The sequence below is a fragment of the Thermobia domestica genome, chromosome 4, assembly GCF_964235325.1.
Source record: "Thermobia domestica chromosome 4, izTheDome1.hap1.1, whole genome shotgun sequence".
Taxonomy (NCBI): Eukaryota; Metazoa; Arthropoda; class Insecta; order Zygentoma; family Lepismatidae; genus Thermobia; species Thermobia domestica.
In genome coordinates, this window is record NC_137457.1 from 292,736,184 (window position 1) to 292,761,227 (window position 25,044).

General features: G+C 37.8%; 2 protein-coding genes across 12 annotated transcripts in view; both read left to right on the forward strand.

Moving 5' to 3' along the window:
• Positions 1-25,044, forward strand: part of LOC145684174 (uncharacterized) — a 190,888-nt gene that overhangs the window by 28,927 nt on the left and 136,917 nt on the right. For 7 of the 9 annotated variants that reach the window (XR_014131248.1, XR_014131249.1, XM_081756171.1 and 4 more), the window contains one exon: positions 1,058-7,582. The gene's annotated coding sequence lies outside the window, so the exon portion shown is untranslated. Of the gene's footprint in view, positions 1-1,057; positions 7,583-25,044 lie in introns of those variants that run through there. The other 2 variants (XR_014131247.1, XM_081756170.1) reach the window with 2 other exon arrangements.
• LOC145684175 (uncharacterized) overlaps positions 21,977-25,044 on the forward strand; it is a 47,852-nt gene continuing 44,784 nt past the window's right edge. For 2 of the 3 annotated variants that reach the window (XM_081756177.1, XM_081756175.1), the window contains exon 1: positions 21,978-22,251. In XM_081756177.1, coding sequence (XP_081612303.1) covers positions 22,114-22,251 — 138 coding nt within the window. In that variant the 5' untranslated portion in view covers positions 21,978-22,113. Of the gene's footprint in view, positions 22,252-25,044 lie in introns of all 3 variants that reach the window. The other variant, XM_081756178.1, reaches the window with a different exon arrangement.

The following is a 25,044-nucleotide window of genomic DNA, read 5'->3' on the forward strand; positions in this document are numbered from 1 at the left end:
AAGTTCGTGTTCTTTTCAAATTGCTTGTTGCCAGTTTAAAATCTTTGAATCGTATGATTTATGGCCAGATGAGTCATTTAACTGGTATTTGAATGCACTTAATTAAATTATAAGTGGTTTCCGCCCTTCGTTTTCCTTATAATAGCAGTGTGTTACCGTGTACACATGGAACGTATATTAGTGTTTGGCTCGATAAACTTTTTCATCTTCTTACCCACTAAATGTACTTCATTGAGGTTAGCATATATACAGGGTATTTCAAAACAACACCGACAATGTTTGGGAGGTGATTCCTGACACCAAGATAAGAGAAAAAGTATAGTCCAACCTGAGTGCAGAAATCTGTCATTTTGGAGTTATAGGCTGTTGAAAACATGAAGGAAAAAAAAAAACTTTTAAGGTCCATAGCTTCAATATTATGGGACCTACCGTAGTCGGGTCAAGACTTCACTTAGGAACTAACATGTGCGTTATCCAAATATACATATTTCGGAATCCTGCGGTACTCACGCAATAATTTTTATAGACGAGGTTTTGGCTACGGGCATATAATTTGAACTACTAACCAACTACCTCTATAAAAATTGTTGCGGAAGTACCGCAAGATTCTGAAACATGGATATTGGGATAAGGCAAATAATGTACTTTCATTCGCTCAGGTTGTAGTCAACTGGTATATTTTGCATATAAGCATTTGTAGTTAAGTCTTTCTTTACACAGTAACGTGTCTACTTCTATCGATAAACGTAACAATAATTACCAGCTTACATTATTTTTACTCACTACACCCTCCTGGAATCTACTTGGGACCATTGACATTAAGAGTATTCGAACTAGCCCCTCGGCTGCGTGAAAGCCTTCTATGAAAACTGTTGAAACGATGCAAATTGTGATAAAGGAGACCCGGATTCGAATCCCACATTAAATTATAGTTCAACGCTTCATTTACCCCAGTTGTCATTAACAGTAGTTGAATTTCAAATAATGTAAACTACTTCGATTTCATTTAGTAAATCTTTTTAAAAGAATAAATATCATAGTTGATTTTTCTTTCTAGGGTAGGTTATGGACTGTCATGGACCAGGATACCGAAAGCCATATAATAGAGCTACTGTTTTTGTATAGATGCGACGAAGCATCTAAGATACCAGGAAACTCTTTAAGTGCCTTCTACAGTAACAAAGACAGTAGTATAATATTGGTTAAGAAATGAACATATTCAATAAACGTCCAAAGATAAAAGTGTCTGTTACCACCAAATTATGGAATTTACTTATTTATAGAATCATAAGTTAGAGTGTGTAACACTATAACATCAATTGTGCTGGGTGCATCGGTTCCATTTGTGCAGTAATCAGAAGGGCCTCTTTCATTATTTCAAGAAACCGAGGTATATTAATTATTGTATTGTAATTATAGTAAGACGAGCAATGATGGAGTTAGGTTTTCCTTTCTTCCCTAATATTTTCAGTGCTACACTTCATTTTACTTCATTTTGGACTTGGTTAGGATAAAGGAGGATGTTTTATATTGGAACATAGTGTTTCAACTTGTAGCCTCCAGACCAATGTGCCCATGTTCCTCTGGTTTCTACATTTTTCAAACTTCGTTTTTTAATTCTAAACAAGGCATGTAATCAAGCCATGTAGGTGACAAAACATAAATATTTCAAGAAGTGAGAAATAGTTAATCCCATACTGTAAAGAAAACATTTTTACAAACGTGTGTGTGACAGTGTAGTGTGATGATCTCCTTGTGACATGGACAAGAGTTTTATATCGAGAGACGATGTTTATATAGTGTATTGCCGTGTTTACTGTGTGTATTAAAAATATTGTATATCAGAAAATTTCATATACTCTAATACTTTTATTAGTAAATTTTATTATATTATGAAGGTGCCGCTTGTCTATAAAGCATCGATCATAGATCTTCTAGGGAAACTTTGAAAGGAGAAGCTACAGTGATCTTTCCTCGTTGCCAAGATTTAAGTTACTGGAAATTTAATCTGATTTTGAATAAACATTGATAGAAGTAGGTCTTTTCAAAATGAGCGGAAGTGCGGTAAGGCAGTGGATGGAAAAAGGTAGAAAAACAAAGAAGTATGATACTTGCTATAGCCTCTCATGTTGGGTCTTCCCAACTCTGGTCACTTTACCTCTTGACCTATATTCCTCCTGGGCCTCTCGTGTGTGTGTGTGGATAATTCGTCTCCCTTAGTCTCCTTCCTGGCTTCTCAGAGAATTGAGATTGACTGTTTCCTCATAGCATCGTCTAGTTCTGCTTTCTCTTGTGGTCAATGTTCGATTGTCCACCAACAATCTCCTGATCTCATTTTTCAGAGAATTGCTGATGTCATGCTGTGGAAGACCTAAAACTGTGTATTGTTCAGTTTTTTCCGTACATTTTTTAAACAATATGTTTTTCTTTGTATAATTTTTATCAGGGTGTTCTCTTTTGTACTGTGTGTTTTGGAAGAAAATATAAACATGTTTGTGCATGTTTAATTAGCGTGTGTTTACGAATGTATGCTGTACTATTGGAAGAGATTTTTGTGAAGAAAAAGAGCAAGTTGAAGAATGTTCATTGTACTACTGTTTTGCCGCCAGACGAAAGAAGTTACCTTATGTTGCTGTAGAACGGAAAAAAAAAATGAAATAATATAAATCTACGATAAAGAAACAAGCAGAGTACCTTAAAAAGTATTTTACGTATGTTCGTGGTTTAGAAAAGAGGTAAATTATTTAAGATATGTTTGAGCGGAACTCGTAATTATTAAAAATATAGTGAGTCCTAGTAGGCCATGTGACATGCTTAAAACTGCTAGCAAAAGTGTTCTTACTTTACGTAACAGTATTGAAGCCAAAGTGTGAAGTAAATTACAATAAAAGACACATCATGTTATTAAGAAAACTAACTAAATAAATAAAAATTAAAATACAATTACAGAGAACTATTAATGTGTAATAAATTCGAGCGTAGAAAACTGTAGTATTTGTGGTCAGAGTTCCTTGTTATTTTCTCTAAACCCAGAAATGAGTAGTGGTGGCTCAGTGGTAGAGCGTTCACCTCTTGTGCAAGGGGTCCTGGTTCGATTCCAGCTCGCGCCAAGTGAACTTTGTGGTGGACAAACACCGTGTGCGTGGGTTTCCTTGAGGTTCTTCCGTTTCCCCCCACTTTCTTCATTCCACCATTTCATTCATTTCTCATTATCACCGTCTCTAGCCTAGCCGGCATAAACGTGGGACGTAAAACTCAAAGATTTCATTTTAAACCCAAAAATATTAAGAAATATTAACTCTTTCAACCCTGATCGAACTCTTTCAAACTCCTCATATTTATATAATCGTATATTTATCTGATTTTCACACATACACCAATCTGTTTCTAAGTCCTTTTTGCCGTAATATTTACGACGTTATTTCCGGGTTCGATTCTTTAATTTTCAATCAAGCACATGCTACTCCATAATTGGTTAACACCTGTGTCCTAGGCTCGTCTTCGCTTCACAAAAAGGCACAAGTCTCACTCATCGTGTGAGTGAGTTAATCAGAGCGTGGGCATTGAATAATAAAGGATTAAATTTATGTATTTACTCCATTCCGTGATTATAACAACAACTCAGCAGTGAAGTCAATAAATGGCGATTGGTTTCTGTAAAATCACAGAATATTTTCTTTTGAGTACAAAAATGTGTTATGTGTTGGTAAAATTTTCTTAGACGATAAAACAAAACCAGTTATAGTATCGACATAGCGAATAGAAGAAAAAGTGCGCTTTCTCTGCCTTTTAACCATTAGAAACGGTGGACCCTCGCAATAATGGCGCTGGGATCGGTATGGCTTCAAATCGTAGCGAATGTCTAAGGAAAAGAACTAGCATTGTGAAAGTGTGTTTGATAAGTAGCGGGTTTTTTGTTTTGTATCATTTCCAGTGCTATTTGTTTCTAGTGAATGCATGTCTGTGTGTGTTCAAGTGCCTTTTCTTGGTTTTCAGTTTTTTTTTTTTTTTTTTTTTTTTTTTTTGTAGTGTTGATTGTATAATTTGTAAAATATGCCTACGTGTTTTGTTCCTGGTTGCCGGTCAGGTTATTGTAGTGATAGCGAACCTAAACACTTCTTTACACCTCCCAGGGACGAGGCATTATTTGATAAGTGGGTCAGTGCAATCCCACGGAAAGACAGGAAACTAACCAGTAACGGTAGGATCTGTGACACATTTCACGGGAGAACTTATTATTGAAACTGATTCTTTTGTAATAAAAGGAGAAAAAGTTGAACTCCCGAGGGAAAAGTGGAAATTAAAACCTGGCGCGGTCCCACATATATTTCCCAATCTTCCCAAATATTTAACCACCCCTATCAAATGTCGGAAGCCCCCTACAGAAAGGCAACTAAAAACACGTAGTAAAGAAGACCAAAGGAAGGGGATCAGACCTAGTGGATTCTTTGATAAGTTCTAGTTCCCCTCAAAATTCACCTGTTTCCTCTGTTGAAAATTTTAACGCTTCAGATGCTCGTAAGACAGTTGTGTCTCTCAAAAGATAAATGAAAAATCTAAACCGAAAATTAGCTACAGCAAAGCGTAATTTATCCTCCGCTAGAGCAAAGATTAATTCTTTAGAGAGAGGTCTTAGCAATGTCAAAGCGAAAGGAACAGCTGAAAAATACCTAAGCAAAAAGCAAAAGTTAATAATAGATGCAATGTTAAAAAGAAGTCAGGTTAAAAGTTCCAGAGGGATGAGGTACAGCAATGAATTCATACTGGAAAGTTTGCTATTAAAAATCAAACCTCCAAAAGGGTATAAACATTGTTTAAAGCACGAATTACTGCCACTTCCATCGTCGAGTCATTTAAGAAAACTTTGCAAAGGACTTAAATGCACATATGGAATTAACCCACATGCTCTTAGAGCAATAACAGAATATTTGAAAGATGAAAGCGATGAAAATAAACGGCTAGGAGTGTTAATATTTGATAAAGTGAAGCTGAGAGAATAAATTCAGTTCAACTCATGCTCTCTTAAAGTTGATGGTTTCGTTGATTTCGGGGATAATACCTCAGATTTTCAAAAGAAAATGCTTGCAAATCACGCTTTAATATTTATGTTTGTCTCACTTATGCACGACTGGATTCAACCAATTGCTGTATATGCTAGCAAAAATGCGACACCTGGAGATATTCTGGCAAAAATTTTAATTCAAGTAATATTGCAGTTGGAACAATCTGGTGCTAGAGTAGTAGGTTTCACTTCTGATGGGAGTCGGTCAAATAAAAAAGCATGGAAATCATTAGGAATCAGTGGGAAGAAAGGAAAAACACAGTGTAACACTTTGAACCCCGCTGATAATAAAAGAAAATTGTGGGCAAGTTCAGATCCTATACATATATTGAAATGTATAAGGAATTATTTTCATGATAAAGTTCAAGTTTGTTATAAAGACACTCTCATCAATTTTTCGTATTACAGACTCCTTTATGCTATAGAAAAATCTGATGAATCTGCAGGACTTAGAACTCGTCCAAAACTTACTTCTGCTCATAGACCCTAAACCATTTGAAAGAATGATGCAAAGCTCGCATTTCAACTTTTTAGCAAGAGTGTTGCTGATAGTTTAAAATTTCTGCGTGAACTTGGATCGTAGGGTTTCGAAGATTCTGAAAATACTGAAATATTTACAAGAGATTTAAATGACCTTGCAGATGCTCTTAATTCTCGTATTCCTTCGAAAGCTTTATACGAAAATTCAAATATGCATTCTACGCTAAAATCCTTTTTATCTGTCCTTAATTCCACCGAGAACACTTTTGCCTCTGAAAGAATGATTGAATCTTTGCCAGTAACAGTACAGAGCATTTTAGAAATGTCTGAGTGGCTATGTAGTAGAGAGTATAAGTATGTTTTAACCGGAAAGCTCAAGCAAGATCCATTAGAGCGTCATTTTGGAATATTGAGATTCTTAAGCTGCGATGACCATTCATCCACAATAGATTTTCTGCAATTACATTTGTTGCAGAGTATATATGTTCCGACTAAGCAAGCATTAACATCAAAAATAAATTGTGAGTCAAAAAGTGAAGCCCCTCCTACATCTTTCGTCAATCAAATGCGTCTTTTAGCCAAAGAAATAGAACAAATAAACAAATCTACTAAATCTGCAGTTGAAGCTTCCATTAAAGAAAAAAATGTTTTCCGACAACACGCCACACAGTTCCTTGACTGGGAAAATGGAGTAATAAAAGGTGAAGGAAACGGTGCAGTTAAGTCGTGCTTGGTCTATCACTTAGTTGGCTATATTATTAGACACTCTCCAAAATTCATCTCGTGCGTACTTTGCAACAGATCCCTCCGCAGTGAAACACCAACAAAACTTGATTCATCTTTTACTAGGATAAAAGACAGTGGATATTACAACGACCCACTTTCACCTTATCCTTCAGAAAGTATCTATCGTATTTTCCTACAACTAGAAAGTAAAATTCAGGAGAAGTTGCGTGTTGCCGATACTCTTTGGGGTGACATTTTTCATGCGTGTCTTGATAACATAGACAATATTTTTGTAGAAAATACTACAGGATTGGGATGTTGTCTTGACCACAGCGTGGACATATTGCCTAAATTGTTGTTTCATTATATGAAGTGCAAATCTTCTTTCGCACAAAAAAAAAAAAAAAAAAAAAAAAAAAAATCGGAGAAGTAAAAAGTCAAAGCTTTGTGAAGTCTAATCGAAAACTTTCTAAGGTAGCTGGAAACTGAATGTGGTAAGTGACTTTTATTATCGTTATTAATTATTAGATTTAGGTTTGTTTGTCTTTATAATTGTTTATCATTCCCAGTGGCGTATTTACGATTTTTTTTTTCGGAGGGGAGCTTTGCTAACTTTATTACTGGAAGTGTGAAAATTCTGCAAGATATTTCATTTACTTTAATATAGAAAATAAAATTTCGGGGGGGCTTGAGCCCGGAAGCCCCCTTAAATACGCCACTGATCATTCCACATAGTACCTTGTTAATATAAAATTATATGTAATATGCAAGTAGATTATTGGAGCTTTCTGTTACTTGATGAGTAAATTAAAACAGAAGTTATTTCCTTCTACTATATATGGGTTCGACAGCTACATTGAGGCCACAGCGCCGCTAGTGCCATCTTAGCGACGGCCCACTGAACTACGAGGAGTGATCACACTTCTTCTATTCGCTATGGTATCGACAACTTTTCAAGAGAAAATTAACGTACAGCAGAATCTGTCTTAACTGTATAGTATCCATTTATGCATAAACTTTTCTTTAAACTAAGTTAAAGATATAGAACATTCTTAATGTTGAATTAAAGTTTTTGTTGAATACTTTTCTTTAAAATTTATACCAATAGTTGTACCATATTTGCATTTGATACCCAACGTTAGAATTATTCTAATTTTTAATGTGAATACAATGTGCATTATGTAAGTTTATTCTAATGAGAGTGCCTTCTTGTCAATCTGGTGTTAAGGAAGACAGACTTTATCTGTTGTACAATTAATTGTTTTTAAAAAAAATTGAAGCTCATATTTTTGTAATAAACAGTATTGATAGTAATTTGTAATAAATGTTTTATTTGTTAAGGTTATTGTTATTATGAATATTGTATTTATGCTTAGTTACAACATTGGACAGACAAAGCCGTGACTAGGGAAGTTTTGAGATAAAGCCAAACGGGACACTGCTGCAGGAATAGAATTTGCTTGCATGAGAAGTACCCCTCCTTTGTAACTCGCCCAGTCTCGACACCATCATGGTCATATGATATGGTGAGCGATATTACCAAGTGGCCGCAGTTGCCATCATTTGCACCGCAGCTATGTAGTGAGAAAAAAGGGATTTGCGAGCCATTACTGTACGACTTTTAAAAGTGGTTTAAATGTATCGGAGTTGCGGGAAAGGCTAACACGAGCCTTTAGGGAGAGTGCATCATCGTGTGGAACAACATTTCGTTGTTTTCAGAATTTAAATGGATCTGGATTTCGAGACGAGAGGCGCAGTGCATAGCGAACAACAGCAGTGACAAAGGGAAACATTGACGCCGTGGGGCAGATGATAAGGGACAATCCGCGAGTGAACTCAAGTGTGTCCTTGGGATTAGTGTACCGTGTTTCAATCACCCTGCATAAACACTTGCTAGATTTTATCTTGGTAGGTGCCACATAACTTTAACTGAAAATCAAAAGCAGAAAAGAGAGGAATAGTGTCAAGACGTGCTTCTAGGAGAATTTCAGACATTGTAACGAGTGATGAAACCTGTATTTACTAGTTTGACCCAGAGACAAAGCACCAGTCATCTGTTCGGGTATCGATTTTCCACCTCTGAAGATGCTGCGAATGTCTACAAAGAAGAGAGGTGCAGTGGTTGAAAACCAGCGATTCCAGGATTGGTTTAGGAGGATAAGACGTTGTGTATAATGCTGGGAAGAATACTTCGAAAAGATATAGTTCAAATAAAGATATTTACCTAGAGCTGTATTAGAACATTCTCAATTTATTATGTGTGAAATAGACTATTTTTTCTGTTTTGTTTACGATTTTTATAAGAACATAAGAATATAAACTTGTCCAAATCTCCGAAACTCTTAGTCGTAGAACTTAGTGTTATTCTCCTTTTTCCTAGGCGGAAGATAAGACGAAAGTTAGTGAAATGCAATCCCTAAAACGAAGAAAGCGGGGCTTTTTGTTTTTTCTTTTTTCGTTTTCCAAATATCTTAAACTTTTAAGTGTGTAGAATCTTGTAATTATAAGTACAGAGTTTGATCCGTTTCAATCCAAACAAATTGAAATTATTGCTTATTTAAGATATTCTGTCCTATTACCATCGATCATGCTTAATGGATTGTTACACGACATCTTTAGCTTCTAGTGCTGTAGAGTTCGTTGCAGGAAACAATTGACATAGTTTAAAATACAGTGTGTGTTTAAGCGTTGGTCAGTATTTCTTTTGTTAAAATATTCAATCCAAAGCCATGGATAGTGTTATTGTAGAAGTGATTTCTTTTACTCTAACTCTCTCATCTTTCAGTACGTGCATGCCATATGGTACACAGATGAATTCTGATTGTGGCGAGTAATGAGTACAGAATATCTCCAAAGGATTTGGAAGCCTCGCACACTTGCTTCCGATCGTTTTCAATCTCCACGAGTTGGCGTCCTTTCCTTCTTCAATTGAAAAATTATACACTTTGGTAGATCTTTGACCTCATCTTTTCTTTTTTGGGGAACTCTCAGTGGGTTCATGTTAACTATATGAGGAGGCCACAAAACTGGAGCTAAAAGGAACACAAACAAACGCATTAGACACGATCGACTTTATAGATAGATTACTTAAAAGAAATTAACTTTGTTGCAAACCAGCTCATTTACATTCAGGAAATGAAAAACATATATATTGGTATTAATTTTGTTCAGATAAAAAAAAATTCGTTGCACCTGTCAATTTGCTACAATTATTATTATTATTATTATTATTATTATTATTATTGTTATTTTAGGTTTGGGATTGGAAATGTTTCTTCTACGTTTTTCAATCTTCAGCTTCTTCTTTTAACTCTCAACATTTTCTTCAATTTTTCAAATCGGCGATCAGTTGTGTATTTCTTGTTGCTCCTCTGTTTTCTTCCATCTTTCTTTCTTTAGTGGTATGAAGAAGACAATTTCTTCGCAAGATGTGTCCAATCCAATTGGCCTTTCTACGAAGAATGCTGGCCAAAAGCATCCTCTTTTTCCTCTATCCATTTTAAAACACTTTCGTTTGTTACTCTCCCTGTCTATTTTATCTTCTCCATCTTCCTCCAATACCACATTTTGAAGCTGCGTAAATAATTCTTCGTCCATAATGCCCATGTATGAACCATACAGTCCAATGATTCATATATATATATATATATATATATATATATATATATATATATATATATATATATATATATACAGGGTGTTTCAGATAAAACGTCCAGTGCTTATAAATCCGAAACGGCTGAGAATAAAAAGATGAAACAAAAACTGAGATAGGAAAATGTCATAGGGCGCATCACATGGTGTTGTTGTGGTGACTCCCAGGGCCCTCCTTCAAGGGGGCCCAGGGGCCAACTTCTAATTTTCAAATAGGAACACGCATTGAATCATACCTCATTCAATAGTACTTGAAAAACGAAACAACTTTTGTAGGAAACAATTTTCGATTTGGGCCACCGTTTTTAAATGGTCGCAAAAAGTGGGTCCTATATCAGATAAAACGTCCAGTGCTTATAAATCCGAAATGGCTGAGAATAAAAAGATGAAACAGAAACTGAGATAGGAAAATGTCATAGGGCACATCACATGGTGTTGTTGTGGAGACCCCCAGGGCCCTCCTTCAAGGGGGCCCAGGGGCCAACTTCAAATTTTCAAATGGGAACACGTATTGAATCATACTTCATTCAATAGTACTTGAAAAACGAAACAACTTTTGCAGGAAACCATTTTCGATTTGGGCCACCGTTTTCAAAATGGCTGCAAAAAGTGGGTTCTGTATCAGATAAAACGTCCAGTGCTTATAGGCCTAAATCAGAAACGGCTGATAATAGAGAGATGAAACAAAAACTGAGATACAAAAGATGATAAAGCATATCAAGTGGTGTTGTTGTGGTGACCCTCAGGAAACTCAGTGAAGGGGGCCTAGGTGCCAACTTCAAACTGATACAGGACTTTTTGCGGCCATTTTGCAAACGGTGCCCCAAATCGAAAATTGTTTCCTACAAAAGTTGTTTCGTATTTCAAGGACTATTGAATGAGGTATGATTCAATACATGTTCCCATTTGAAAATTTGAAGTTGGCCCCTGGGCCCTCTTGAAGGAGGGCCCTATGGGTCACCACGACAACACCATGTGATGCTCCCTATGACATTTTCCTATCTCAGTTTTTGTTTTATCTTTTTATTCTCAGCCATTTCGGATTTATAAGCACTGGACGTTTTATCTGATATAGGACCCACTTTTTGCGGCCATTTAAAAACGGTGGCCCAAATCGAAAATTGTTTCCTACAAAAGTTGTTTCGTTTTTCAAGTACTATTGAATGAGGTATGAATCAATACATGTTCCTATTTGAAAATTTGAATTTGGCCCCTGGGTTCCCTTGAAGGAGGGCCCTGGGAGTCACCAGAACAACGCCATGTGATGCGCCCTATGACATTTTCCTATCTCAGTTTTTGTTTTATCTTTTTATTCTCAGCCATTTCGTATTTATAAGCACTGGACGTTTTATCTGATATAGGACCCACTTTTTGCGGCCATTTAAAAACGGTGGCCCAAATCGAAAATTGTTTCCTACAAAAGTTGTTTCGTTTTTCAAGTACTATTGAATGAGGTATGAATCAATACATGTTCCTATTTGAAAATTTGAATTTGGCCCCTGGGTTCCCTTGAAGGAGGGCCCTGGGAGTCACCAGAACAACGCCATGTGATGCGCCCTATGACATTTTCCTATCTCAGTTTTTGTTTCGTCTTTTTATTCTCAGCCGTTTCGGATTTATAAGCACTGGACGTTTTATCTGAAACACCCTGTATATATATATATATATATATATATATATATATATATATATATATATATATATATATAGCACATGACTAACTTCTCCCTTAGTCTGCTAGTTTAGAGTGATCTTTTCTTGTTGAATGCTTCTTTGGTGCAGTAAGAGTCTCTTGTCAAAGTTACTTCCCAGATACTTGAATGATCAACCTCTTCAGATTCTCTTTGTTCTACTCTGGCCCGTAAGAACGCATTTCTACGGGATAATCTCATGACTTCCGATATTTATATGTTGATTTCCATTCCATATAGTTTCGCAGTGTCATTTTCCCCCATTCATTTCCTACAGTCTTCCTTCGGTTCTAGTTCCACAAGTTGGCGTCCTTAGTAGCGTTGGCGACAAAGTGGACACACACACGTAAAATATACAGGAGATAGAGCAGGCATATTGGAATCCAACATAAGAGTCTTACCATCCACACCCAGGCTATGTGATCTGTTTTTCTTATAAAGAAATGGACCACCCCAAACATGAATCTCAAACCAGAGCACGCTCCCGCTTGGCCGCTATATTGATTATGTCATTATAGGTTATTGTCCAAATTTTACTTCGCCAGGAGTTACAGGATTCCCAAAATAACGTATTATAACACTAGTTAGCTTCCAAATGTTTTTTTTTTTTTTTTTCTATTTTAGTTGTAAGAGTATTTGCGTATAGCACTTTGCTTAGCACAATCTAAGTTTTCAAAATCCAGTACCTTGCGCTACATAAAATGACCTGGCTTCTTTAGTTTTTAAAATGCAGAAATACTATTAGTACCGTTAGGAATGTGAAACTCTACTCGATAACGTTCACTTCGAGGTGTTTTTCCGTGTCTGATAGTTTCATAGTAATCTTCTATGAAACGAATATAATGAAACTGAGAAAGCTTTTTTTTTTTTTTTTTTTTTTTTAAACAATAATACCCGCGACATATTTTAAAATATCAGCAACATAAAGGAACGATATTGATTCATGCATTATCTTCGATTTAGCACCTTTGCGAAGTTTACATCTTAGTTTTGAGATGAGAGATATTATCGTATAAGGATAAATGGAGGTAGTCGCATGGCTGCCATATTGGAATCCAAGATAGCACCCTTATCAACCACGTCCAAGCCATGTGACCAATTATTTGGTTACAGAAAAGGACAACCCCAAACATGAATCTGAAGTCAAACAGAGGAGAGCTTTCAGTGCACACGGGACCAGAGTAGGCTTAATGACTATAATAAGAGGGAATGAACTGAAAGAGGAAGCTGTGAGCTTTCCCCGCTGGTCTAATGGCTGATGTGTGTGCCTTTGTTACACATGGTCCCGAGTTCTGTTTTGACGACGGGTGAGTATAAAATTTAGTTTAATCATAATTCACTTTCAGTAATCACCCGTCTTCTTTATCTTGAAGGACATCACCATGGAAAGTTTTTTTTTTCTTTTTTTAATAACGAAGACTTAAGTGAACTATGTGTAGAATTTGTCCAAATAGAACCTCAAATACATCTGTTGTGTTGTTTCCAAGCAAACATTTCATTTTCCCAACTTAATACAGTTTCACAAATCGATAAAACGAGAAAATGATTTGTGCGATACGCAAGAAAGATCTTGCACTGAGAATTCCAGAATCAGGAAAGAGATATATTTGCTAAGTCATTGTAGCACAATTTCTGTCATTAAGGAATGTTATGTGGCAACAGTGATTACATGTGGACATTTACATTAGGATAACAAATCTATCCATATTGAGTCTTGGAGTTCTTGAAGTGCAAATGTTCTTTTCTTTCAACCCTTTTGCCTAATAATGGAGCTCCTTAGATCTGTGTGTAATTTAAGCAAACGTTTTCAAAAGAACCAGGGGTAAAAGTGAGGGGGAACGCCGTTTCCCCACCTAAAAAAATATGAATGGCGTCCTCCAGTTCCTAAAAAACTACAATGGGCAAAGCCATGCAGGGGGACAGCGTGACGTGATGCCCTACGTACCGTACCCCTACCTTTTCAGATCCACTTTTACTCCTGAAAAGAATTGTCACAAATTACCATAACTCGTTTCGTGTATAAGCTCGTATTTGAAATCGATATCTGAAGATCTAAAAGGAGCAATAAAACGAGAAACAAGTTCTCTTATCGAAACTTCCGAAAACAAAAATAAAATACGTAAGATTGTTCTAGTAAAAGAAGATTGTGTAGAAGGAAAAATATATATGTAAATACGTACTTTTAAAAGTTACCAATACAGCAATAGTTGAGATCACAAGATTTAAGAGAGGCGCAGTAGGTTTGTTATGTTCCTTGTTTGATACTTTTGATCGTATTCAGGTATGATAGACTATATATACAGTGTGTTTCACCAGGAAAGAGTCATATTTTGAGGGATGATAGTATGGGTCATGACCAGCGGCGCAAATCTATCTTCAACATTCGAGAGGACGGGTAAGACCGTTCCCCTAATCTTTTTTTTTTCTTTCTGCTTTTTAAGCGATGTTCAAAATATTTATGAAGTTGAAAAACAACGCTAAGGACGATCAGGGGGAGCACAGTTGTCTTAAAATAGGGAGGCAGGCAGATTTAAGTCTTATTCTGGGGGAGACATCAATTTCATCTCACTTTCCTTTGTATAAATCGAACACAAACCATCACATTTCTCCCCAAACAACACATTTCAAATCGGATTATTGGGGGGGGGGCACAGTCCTCCAGTTCCAAGATTGGAGGGGACGTGTACCCCTCATTTCCCCGGGATTTGCACCAGCGATCATGACAAAAAGAAGTCGGTATAAATCCTGCATAAATTCCGCTTTGTTTTGAAGATATCGTTGAAAAAACCACTATATTTCGTACACATTGATTTTAAGGCGTATATCTCCAGAGCTAATGAAGATATCGAAGTCATTCAAAAACCGGTAGGTTGCACACGTAATAGATCCCAGGTAAAATCCAGTAATCCAAAAATTTCACTGTTCCTCAAATCTGGGTATCGAACTGTAATATTTTAGAATGTAATAAAGAAAACTGACCAATTTGACTACCCAATACACGCTATAATAAATATATAAATAGCCAAATTTGTGTTGTAATACGACTAGAATCGTACGAGATACAGCATGAAAATGAATGGTTGAAAAGCAAACTTCGAACCACTGCGTCATTTGAAAACGTACTTTGTAATGTATCAAAGGAAACGGAGGATTCTAAACAGAACTGGATATATAATATATCAGTAGCGTCTTCTCTGGGTGTGCAAGTCGTGTGTCAACGCCCAACGAAAAATGAAGAAAAGAGTATTTTAATTAAATTAAACGGATCGTCATAACTTGGAATTTTTTTATTTTCAACGAGACAGAATCAACTGTTGAAGTGCAAAAGAACAGAGAAGTGCTGTGCGGTCTCCGTCATGTTTTGAGGAGGCAACTCTGCGAGTAAGTCGTTGGCAACGCTATGGCTGAAGTTTCACTGCTTTAGAAGACTTCTATTGTGCATGCGCTTCGTGTTCCTCACCTCGTGCTTATGTGATCCAAGGCGTTGGTTAGGAAATCAACGTCTTGAGTTTTCTGCTTCTCTCAAGCGTTGCCAAGTCTGTAGATTTATTTGTGGATGTACAGATATTTTATAGCAATACGGAAAATATTTTTTTGGGGGGGAGAGGGGTTATGATCGCACTTTTTTATTGCTAAACATATCATGCAATTCAAAAGTTAATAGTGCAATCGAGTTCTTCCTAAAATACGTGTAAGGAGTACGGTGAAAAGAAACAAACAAACAAAAAAAAAAAAAAAAAAAAAAAAAAAAAGCCTGGACGTTAAGCTACAGAACGGTTTTCCATTCTGCCTTTTTATTTCCCTAATTTTCATTTACTTTGTCGTTAGTGGCTCATCCTCAAGACTTACGGTTTCGGGCCCCCATTACTGTTTCTAAAGCAGTAATCCAGAGGTTTCTACACAAAGAAAGACGACTTCACGATGCTGAAATTCACGTAATTGTAAGTAAATAATTGCTTGTTTTTGATTTTCAGTTTCATATTTTGAGGGTATATTTACTTATACTATAATTATTATAATTAAATGTATTTCTTACGTAATAACATAGTCCTTGATTGCTCTTTATAATTTCCAGATTAAATTGTTAGAAGTAAATTGCTATTTATATGTTGGCGTAAATAGGACATTGTGCAGTGACGATCATGGTTCCTTACTTTCGAAAATTGCGAGAACTTCCAGGTACAGACTATATTCAAAAATTCGATGGGTGGGCAAAGTATAGTCACTATTAAATACTCGTATGCTGAATGCGAATGCCACTAAAATAGTTATGCGTAAATTGAGGTAAATTTATCACAATATTTTTGATCAGTAAAACAATGTGTGTGGGCCCATCTTTGCTCCTGGGAAGAGGGGTTTTTCCCTCTAGTATCACCTATGGTTGTGAGGGTTAATATATTTTGCCTTTCTTGCCAACGCCCTAACATCCACGTCAGGAGACGCTACTTATATATATATTAGGGTGGCAACCAACTATATGGGAAAATTTCGAAATTTATTTTAACAGAATCTCACCCCCGAAAAAGGAAAATTCGCTGAGTGACTCTATCTCTTAGATGATGTTATTTTCTAGAAATAAATTTTGGAGAGAATCGACGGAAATTTCTGGGGGATCGGAACTTAACCACATGTGTGCATTTCACGTGCTTTGACGCAACAGCGTCTAACACAGGATCACAAAATGGAGCTTGTACAATCCGCGGCAAAAAACCTGCAACATGAACATATAAGTTTATTGTGAAATGAAAAAGTCTTTTGCGCCAAAATAAGTGTGCACGGGAGGAGGCCGAGGTTTATCCTGGCGTGATTCGTTCCACTTAGACGTTATGTTCATTCCCTGTGCTGTTAGGCGTAGTTTCACAATAAACTTACATCCTCATGTTGCAGGTTTTTGGCCGCGGATTGTACCCTGCTGGAACAGAAAATGCAGAAGGATCTGATTAGAGTCCCTTGCAGGCATCACGTAATGGAACTCGTTGTAGCAAGAGTATTCGACATGGTTTCCGGTGTTTTAATGAGTCCACACACAAAACTTTTTCAATTTTCTCTGAGGGATGGAACTTAATTGACAAGCTGAAGTTCGATACCGGAAGTCAGGACACCAGATGTATAGAAGATGTCGCAGAGGTTTTGACCACAGTAAAGTAAGAACTGATATCTTTCTTGAAGCAGCAATTGACGCACTATCAACCCAGAGATGATTAGAGAGAACTTCTACAACTTGTTATCATATTTCTTGGCGAAGTTTTTCCAGAAGTTATCACATTCCACGTTCCTGGGGCCTACCATCGTGCACGATGGATGGCGAAATTGATTGCCTAAAGATCTATCTTTTCCGATCACAGTTTCACCTTACATCTCGTGACTTCAACATACTTGTCATCGCAGTGCATTTGAAAGCATGGTGTATTCCTCTCCTCTTGCGCTTTCAACTCCAAAGAATAATCTGAATATCTTAAGACGCATTTATTCCTATAAGAATGTTAATGCAAAAATTGCAGCAGCAGCAATGCGCAGTTTCTCAAATCTATAATATTTGAGCAAACCACTTATTGATCTCAGTTTCTTTGATGCTGAAGTCCGTGCAGCAATGAAGATAGACATAATTACAGCGTTATTTATGGATTGAAGTGAAGAAAAACTCGTGCGCTTAAGATATGAGGAGACCACGAAGGATAAAGCCTTTAGTGACTTCGTTTACAGGAACACCAGAAAGCTGTTCGAAGCACTGGAGATATCAACGGATTTTTTATTAGAAAACCCTGAAATATGGGAAAATAATGATAGTTTCCTTCAGACTGGAGAGTGTGTAAACGCTCTGTATGTTGTAAATGATCTAGCAGAACGAGGGATTGTATTGATTCAGAAATTCAATGAAAAACTGACCAATCAGGAGGATCAGACCCAATTTCTTGTTCCAAGTTGTAGAGCAGCACAAAGAAATTTCCTCACATCAAGTAAATTCATTTTCAGTCAAGGCAGTTTTTATTTCCTATGTTGAATATACTTTCGAAAAATTAAATACTGAAAAGAATAAACATTTGTAAAACAAATATTATTAAAGGATGTTTCCAAATATATTTTTGAATTTCTTAGTATTTATATGTGAATTTTCACATTTTAGTGGTTTAAAGTCAATTTATTGATTTGTTGAGCGACTACTAAATATTGTGTAATTGCGGGACCGCGCCAAGGTTGGACGACGACAAGCCTGGACAATTTTTGTGTCCATGCTTGTCGTTGTCCAACCTTGTCGTCAGCGACCCAAAATGAGATATGTCAAAGCATCTCGGGGTCGATCCCGACAAGCCTGGACACCTTCAGGAATGTGTCCAGGCTTGTCGTTGGCCAACCTTGTCGTCAGCGACCCAAAGTGAGATGTGTCCAGGCTTGTCGGGATCGACCACGAGAAGCTTGGACACCCCAGGAATGTGTCCAAGCTTGTCGTCAACGACCCAAAATGAGATGTGTCCAGGCTTGTCGGGATCGACCGCGACAAACCTGGACACCCCAGGAATGTGTCCAGGCTTGTCATCAACGACCCAATTTGAAATGTCTGTTCCAACAAACTCTATCAGTTAAGGCGTTTCCAGTTCATACATACATGCCCTTCAATATAGAGTTGCTTGGCTCGCATCTATATCGCTATTGGCTGATTCTCGCCAGTCAGCTACTGCCCTCTACTAGAGGCTTTTCGAATTATTTTAAATTTATTTATCTTTTTTTGAAAGAGATTATTATTATTTACAAAATTTTCGTTTTACTTAAATAATTATTAAATGGGATGTGTGCCCTTGTACATAAATTTTCGCCGAACTGAGCTGGCGCCGATACGGTGTCGTCGAAACGTAGCGCCCCCAAAGCCTGATGGCTTGAATAGGTTTGAACCCTCATGTCTGTGGTACTTCTTACGATTTTTATGAATGTCACGGTGGTATAAAAATAACACTGCAGTATGATCAGAGAGAACAGTTGCCCTTGTACATTGATAACACTAACTGCCCTTGTACACCCGTACAAGTGAATAAACAGTTGTATTTGTCAGATCTACGTGCTTTGAATGCACCAAATCGGCCCATTGGAATGTGTCCAGGCTTGTCGTTGGCCAACCTTGTCGTGAGCGACCCAAAATTAGATGTGTCCAGGTTTGTCGGGATCGACCACGACAAGCTTCGACACCCCAGGAATGTGTCCAGGCTTGTCGTCGTCCTACCTTGTCGTCAACGACCCAAAATGAGATGTATCCAGGCTTGTCGAGTTCGACCACGACTTGCTTGGACACCTCAGGAATTCGTTCGAGTCTGGCGCAAGAGGATGAATTGAGAAGTGTCCAAGCTTGTCTGCGTCCCGTAATTGCTTCAAAGGTTTTGTAATAAACATTTGAGATAAAAAGAAACAAAATTTGACCCTGAGGCCATACAAAATGCGAAAGTGAATTTTCGTTGCCACTCTAATATCTCTCTCTCTCTCTCTCTCTCTCTCTCTATATATATATATATATATATATATATATATATATATATATATATATATATATATATAGATAGATAGATAGATAGATAGATAGATAGATTGATTGATTGATAGATAGATAGATATAGGTATTAATGAATTAGACCGACAAACTGAAACATGTGATTCCTCACATCAAAATTTCATATGGACAAAAGGAAAAAAAAAAGTTCATATGGGCCCGTGGTCAAATGTGCATAGTTTCGGAGCTAGAGCTGTCCAAAATCGCGAGAAAATGAATTTTGGGGCCGAATATTTCCAAAACTATTAGCTATTGAGCTGAGGCGGCATGTTACTGTCTTTAGACTTGTACTCTGTTTTATCCAAAAGTGCATAATTCTGAATCCTTCAGTGGCGGAGCAAGGGTGTTTCCCACATGAAGTAGGGGTTTCGGATATTCCGTTAGGACAGATGGATCCGATTCATGACTGTGGAATAACGTCCCACCAAGTAACAAAAAATCGTTGACAGATCATCAATGTTTTGACCAAAATCAAGATGGCGAAGGATTTTTGGTGTTGTGAGTGGTTGCATAACTAGAGCAGGGATTGAATGCAGTGAATAGAAGGAAACTAAATAAAATCAGTACATCTTCACGTATATCACCCACAATCATTACTAGGGATGGCCAGAACCGGTTCCGGAACCAAGTTTTTCAAATCCAGGTCTGAAACCGGTTTCCAAGATCCAGTTCCGGAAACGGGTTTTCGGATCCAGGTCTGGAACTGGTTCTGAAAACCAGTTCTCCAAGAACCTGTTCCTCGCGGAACCGGAATTTTGTGGCCATCCTTACGCTAAACCCGACCTGCTGGCAGGCTGTGAACAATGTGCTAAATGAAATGGTGGAAGCGACAGGCAGGCCCCCAGGCGGGGGCCGCTTGTCGCATTCGGCTAAACAAACTGGGTAACTGGCAAACTCATTGGCTAAACAGGCAAACTCATTTGGATAAACACCTACTGGTGGACCAAAAATTTTTTCTGGGGACCACAAGCGAGTCTGGGTGGGGAGGGCACAAACATGTGATCCTCTTTGCAGTGTTTTGCAGGGTTTTAAATTTTGTGCCTAATTTACGGGTCTTTGGGGACTTTCGGATCCTGGTCTGGAACCAGGTTTTCGGATCCAGATCTGGAACCGGGTTTTCGGATCCAGATTTGGAACCGGTTCCTAAGATCCAGTTCTGGAACGGGGTTTTCGGATCCAGGTCTGGAACCGGATATCCAAGAACCGGTTCCGCCGGAACTGGAAGTTTGTGGCCATCCCTAATCATTACCTGTGTGCTAAAGAAGATAGATATTAATAATACGTAATAAGTACGAGGGAACTTCCTCCACTACTACAGCATTCTGAAGAACGAATATAAGTGGATCGTAGGCGAGACGAGTTCGTCGAAGACGAGGCGGAGTATGATGTATCTCTTGAACACAACAAAAATCACCAGGGGGTCGAAGTGAGGATGATCAGGAACCACTCGCGGGATAGCGTAGTACGCGATTTGAGATTCACCAGTAACTTCATCGTCACTAGAATATTCACTATCACTGTCTTCACTATCTTGCTGAGGTTGGTCCTCTTGATTGTCTTCTGGTAGTTCATCTGGTAGGAGGTTTTGGATGTATCGTTGTTGATCAAGGAAAAGGAACAATAAACGTGGATCACGAGGGGACCACTTGATGTCTTTCGGCTGAAGATCCAAGTCTGTGATGAGGTCTGTGAGGGGATCATACGGTTGCGTAGGGGTCTGCACTTCCTCCAGGGCCGCATCTTGAACTGGGTCTTGTGGCGCATCTGGAGTTAGGAGGGAAGTTCAGAAGTCGATGATATCGTTCTCAGGAGGTTGAGGTCGAGGAAGCATTCTTTGAATTCGTCGTCTTCGCTGTTGTGAAGGCTGATTGACGAAAAAAAAGAAAAAGGCTGCGGGTGATGCACTACCAGGTCGGGAACGGGAATATAATTAGCGTTGGCTGCCGCCGTTCATCAATCGAATTGGACGGCGATAACAAATAAAAATACTCGTACGCGGAAGAAGTTTTTGTCCTCTGAAGACAGCTGATCGACAAATGAGTAGAGCATAAGGAGTTCCCTGGCTTCAGCATAGTCCGGCGGCCGAGGGTGTTAACATTGAGATGTGACTAGGCAAATCAAACTCCTGTGTCGACTTGGCTGGTGGTTGTGCTGGAGCAGAACGACGGGTTCAGCGAGTGCTCTGACACCATTAATGAGCTCCGTTGCGGGTTCAAGGTGCTTGTCCTCATCACGAGTAGTCATAGGTGCCGTTTGCGGGATGTTGAGTGCGTGGCGACGTAGCGAGGCTAAGGCGGACACTGCGTTAAGAGTAGACGGAAATACTGCGGTAGGAGTAGCAGCTAATGGACCCAAAGGTCGATAAAATTCAGATTGACAAACACAACAACGAGTGTCGTTGTCGGGCGATTGGACGTTGGGGCGATGATTGGACTCCATGGCTAACGGATTCACAATCAAGGTGCCGCGCGCAAGATTTCCCAATTCTCCTCGAGCTTTCAATACCAGCAGATTACCTCTAACAGTTGAAGGAAACGGTGAAGTGGATGTAGGTTTTTTCTTTGTGAACTTTTAAGTTTCATGTGTTTTCTTTAACATTTTTGTTTTCTTTGAAGTGATATTGATCATAAAGTAAAACATATATGTTATAGAAAATGGAGATTATTGTCAAGGTATTGTGACATACAATTATATATATAAGAGAGAGAGACGGAATATCACAATTTTTAGCCACTTTTCACCCAGATTAGAGTCATTTCACCGATTTAGTGACTTTTTGCGTCAATTTTTGGCAACACTGATTTTATGGTAGTGGCAACATTATATGATTTCATTATTCATTTGTTCCGTAAAATCGTGTGTCGTTTGTTTTAGTTTTGAGTTGTTGATGTTTACCTTTAATTTATTTTAGTCTTGTTAATTCTGTTGTTTATATATATACGTGTTTTATTTCCATTTTAGTAATCATGGAATCTGCTTTTCCACATAACACCTGTCGTTTGTGTCTGCTTCACAATAAGAGTGTTATAGAATTGTTCCCTCGAAATACCAGGCAGAAGAGTTCTGGTTTGTTGGATATGATTAAAGAGGATTTAAAAATAAATGTAAGTTTTGTAATGAATCACTTTTGATAAGCTCTATGTTTTACATTTATATGCATGGTATTATGTAAGATTTTAAATTTCATCAGTAAGGAGGTTGTTTACCCATAATAACATAGGCTACATATGAATAGTTAGTTCCATAGGTGGCCCCCAAAATTTACGGAGAAATTGATACAATTGTACGAAGTTTAAACATTAGGCAAATGAAATGATAACATAGGTCATTACTGTGCATGCACTAATTACAAAGAAAAATGAAGATTAATCGTAGACTTTATAAAGATGTGTTGTAAAAAGCCACATTAGGTAAATTGACAATGATAATAGAGTATAGTAACCGTCATGTAGGATGCAGTATTCGTAGGTTTCGTAAAGAAAATTTCCCTCAAACTGTCCAAATTTTCCCTTTTCTTATCAAATTTTCCCCAGTTTATTGAGTGTTCAATTCTCATGACAGAAGTTACGTGATAAGATTAATTTAGCTATATTAGGCCATAAGGACGTAACAACCACGATTCCATGTCAGAAGGGCCCGGACAAAAGGGCGAGGACAGAAAGGCCCGAGTCAAAACGGCCCCGCGTCAAAAAGGCCCGGGTCAAAAGGGCCCTGCGTCAAAAGGGCCCCGCGTCAAAAGGGCCCCGCGTCAAATGAGACTGGGTCAAAAGGGCCCGGGTCAAAATGGCCCCGCGTCAAAAGGGCACCGCAACAAAAGGGCCTGAGTCTAAAGGGCCTCTCCCTCAAAACGGCCCCGCGAGAAAAGGGCCCGAGTCAAAAGAGCCTCATGTCAAAAGGGCTTGAGTGGAAAGAGCCCGGGAGAAATAGTCCCACGGCCAGAAAGCCTGAAATCAAAACAGAAGTGGAAATCAAAGATGCACGAGTGGATAGTGCCACCTTAGTAAGTAGAAGTGATTGTCTAATAGAAGGAAGAATATCAGTGGTTATTAGAGGCAAAAAGGAAACTTGAATGGTGATCTTAATTTTGTTTGGTTGCTGTTTGTTCTGCAACAATCCCTATCGCTCAAGTCGTTTCTCGATGAAAGTTTGCTTTCAACCGCGTCTCTCTGAGTTTGTAGACGTGGAAGACCCGGGTTGGATTCCCGGCGGGATCTCATGTGGTTCGAATTCCACGTTAATCAGTAGGTCCACATCTCATACAGCCTCGCTGCTGAAAGGGATGCTAAAGTGAAAATCATATCATATCATATCTCTAAGTTTGTATTCTCGAGACCTAGCCCAATCAGATTATCTATTAATGACTGTTCGCTTAGTTCTAAAATTCAATTTCTGCCCCTGAATCAAAATGGAAAAATACGTATTATATGAATAATATTATCTTGAAAACGTTTCTTTAATTTTGGTGTAAGAACATACATGTGGATCTCCATACAGGGTTAGTCAAAAGTATTGGGACAGAACAATAATAACGACACGCGTGGACGGGGGAAAATCAAATGTTGCAATTGTTGTTATTGCAAAAACTGCATTGGCTTGGAGTGTGGTCACCGTGGAAGCCATTTTGAATTACACTATATTGCGGACCGTACCTTTTTTAATGGAAAAGGTTAGGATCTTACACTTCAGTTTAGGCTTTATATTTCCACAAATGTGAAGGTGAACTCATTTTTGACACATTACCATTTGTTTATGAGACAGGGTGTTTGACATATGTATCTAATAGAAAAAAAGTATCATGACAGGGCAGTAACAAAGAGACAAATGGACAAAAATTCTGTCCCGACTCGTCTCGTGCGCATCCCTTACTGAGTCGACTTTTGACCGATCTCTATTCATTTACGCGATAGTGCATGCTAAGTTTGACATTTGTTTCTAGTAGAAGAAAGTATTTAGACAGGTAACTAATAAATAGTACTTCATTGTGTTCTTAACGTTTCTGTTCGTTTGCTTACGTTTGTAAAATATTGAGAAGTTACCACGTATGTATAACATATTTTAATAGTAAGTATATTTGCGATTAATTGTTACTTTACGTTTATAAAGCAATAGAATGCTTTTAATGTGCAGTTTCGAATATTTGGTAGAGCTCAACAACGTCGTTCAAATAGTAGTGGGTGATAACGATGTTTCTTCTGGTCAGTGTATTGTACCATGTAGAGTTAATACGGGAAGGATATAATGGTAGAATTGCTAGAAAGAAACCATGTATTACCTAAATTAAGAAATATAAGATACTTAAATTTTCTAGAGCTTTTGAAAATAAACCCAAAAACTGGTGGGAATGTTTTTATCGACGAATTTAAGTTAAACCTGCATGAATATGATGGTAGAATAATAGTGTTTCGAGAAGTAAATACAGAAATAAATGTCAAGAACTTCCAGGCTGCTTTAAAATACAGAAGAAATATATCTTAACGTTCTTAGAAAGACTTCTAATTTTATCAAGATATTGATCCCAAACAAAGTATACGTTGTAAAGAAAAGATTGCTTTAAAACTGCCCAAAAGTTCGCTAAACCCCACCACACAGTACCGGCTTTAATCCCATTGAGAATCTTTGGAGCGAATTGCAACGTAAGGTCAATATATACGAGTTACGGTGAAAGAAGGTTTGAGAAAAGCATTACATACAGATTGGAACAATATTTCCCCACACTACACCAGGAAAATTGTAACAACGATGCTGAAATGCTTAAAGAAAGTTATAAATCATTGTGTGTTTGCTATTAAATACTAACTGTATTAACTTGGAGGAATAAAATAATTTTAGAGGACATTTTATAGTAGTTTTTTAATAATATCTGAATATTTATGTGATCAACAGTGTCCACATCCCCA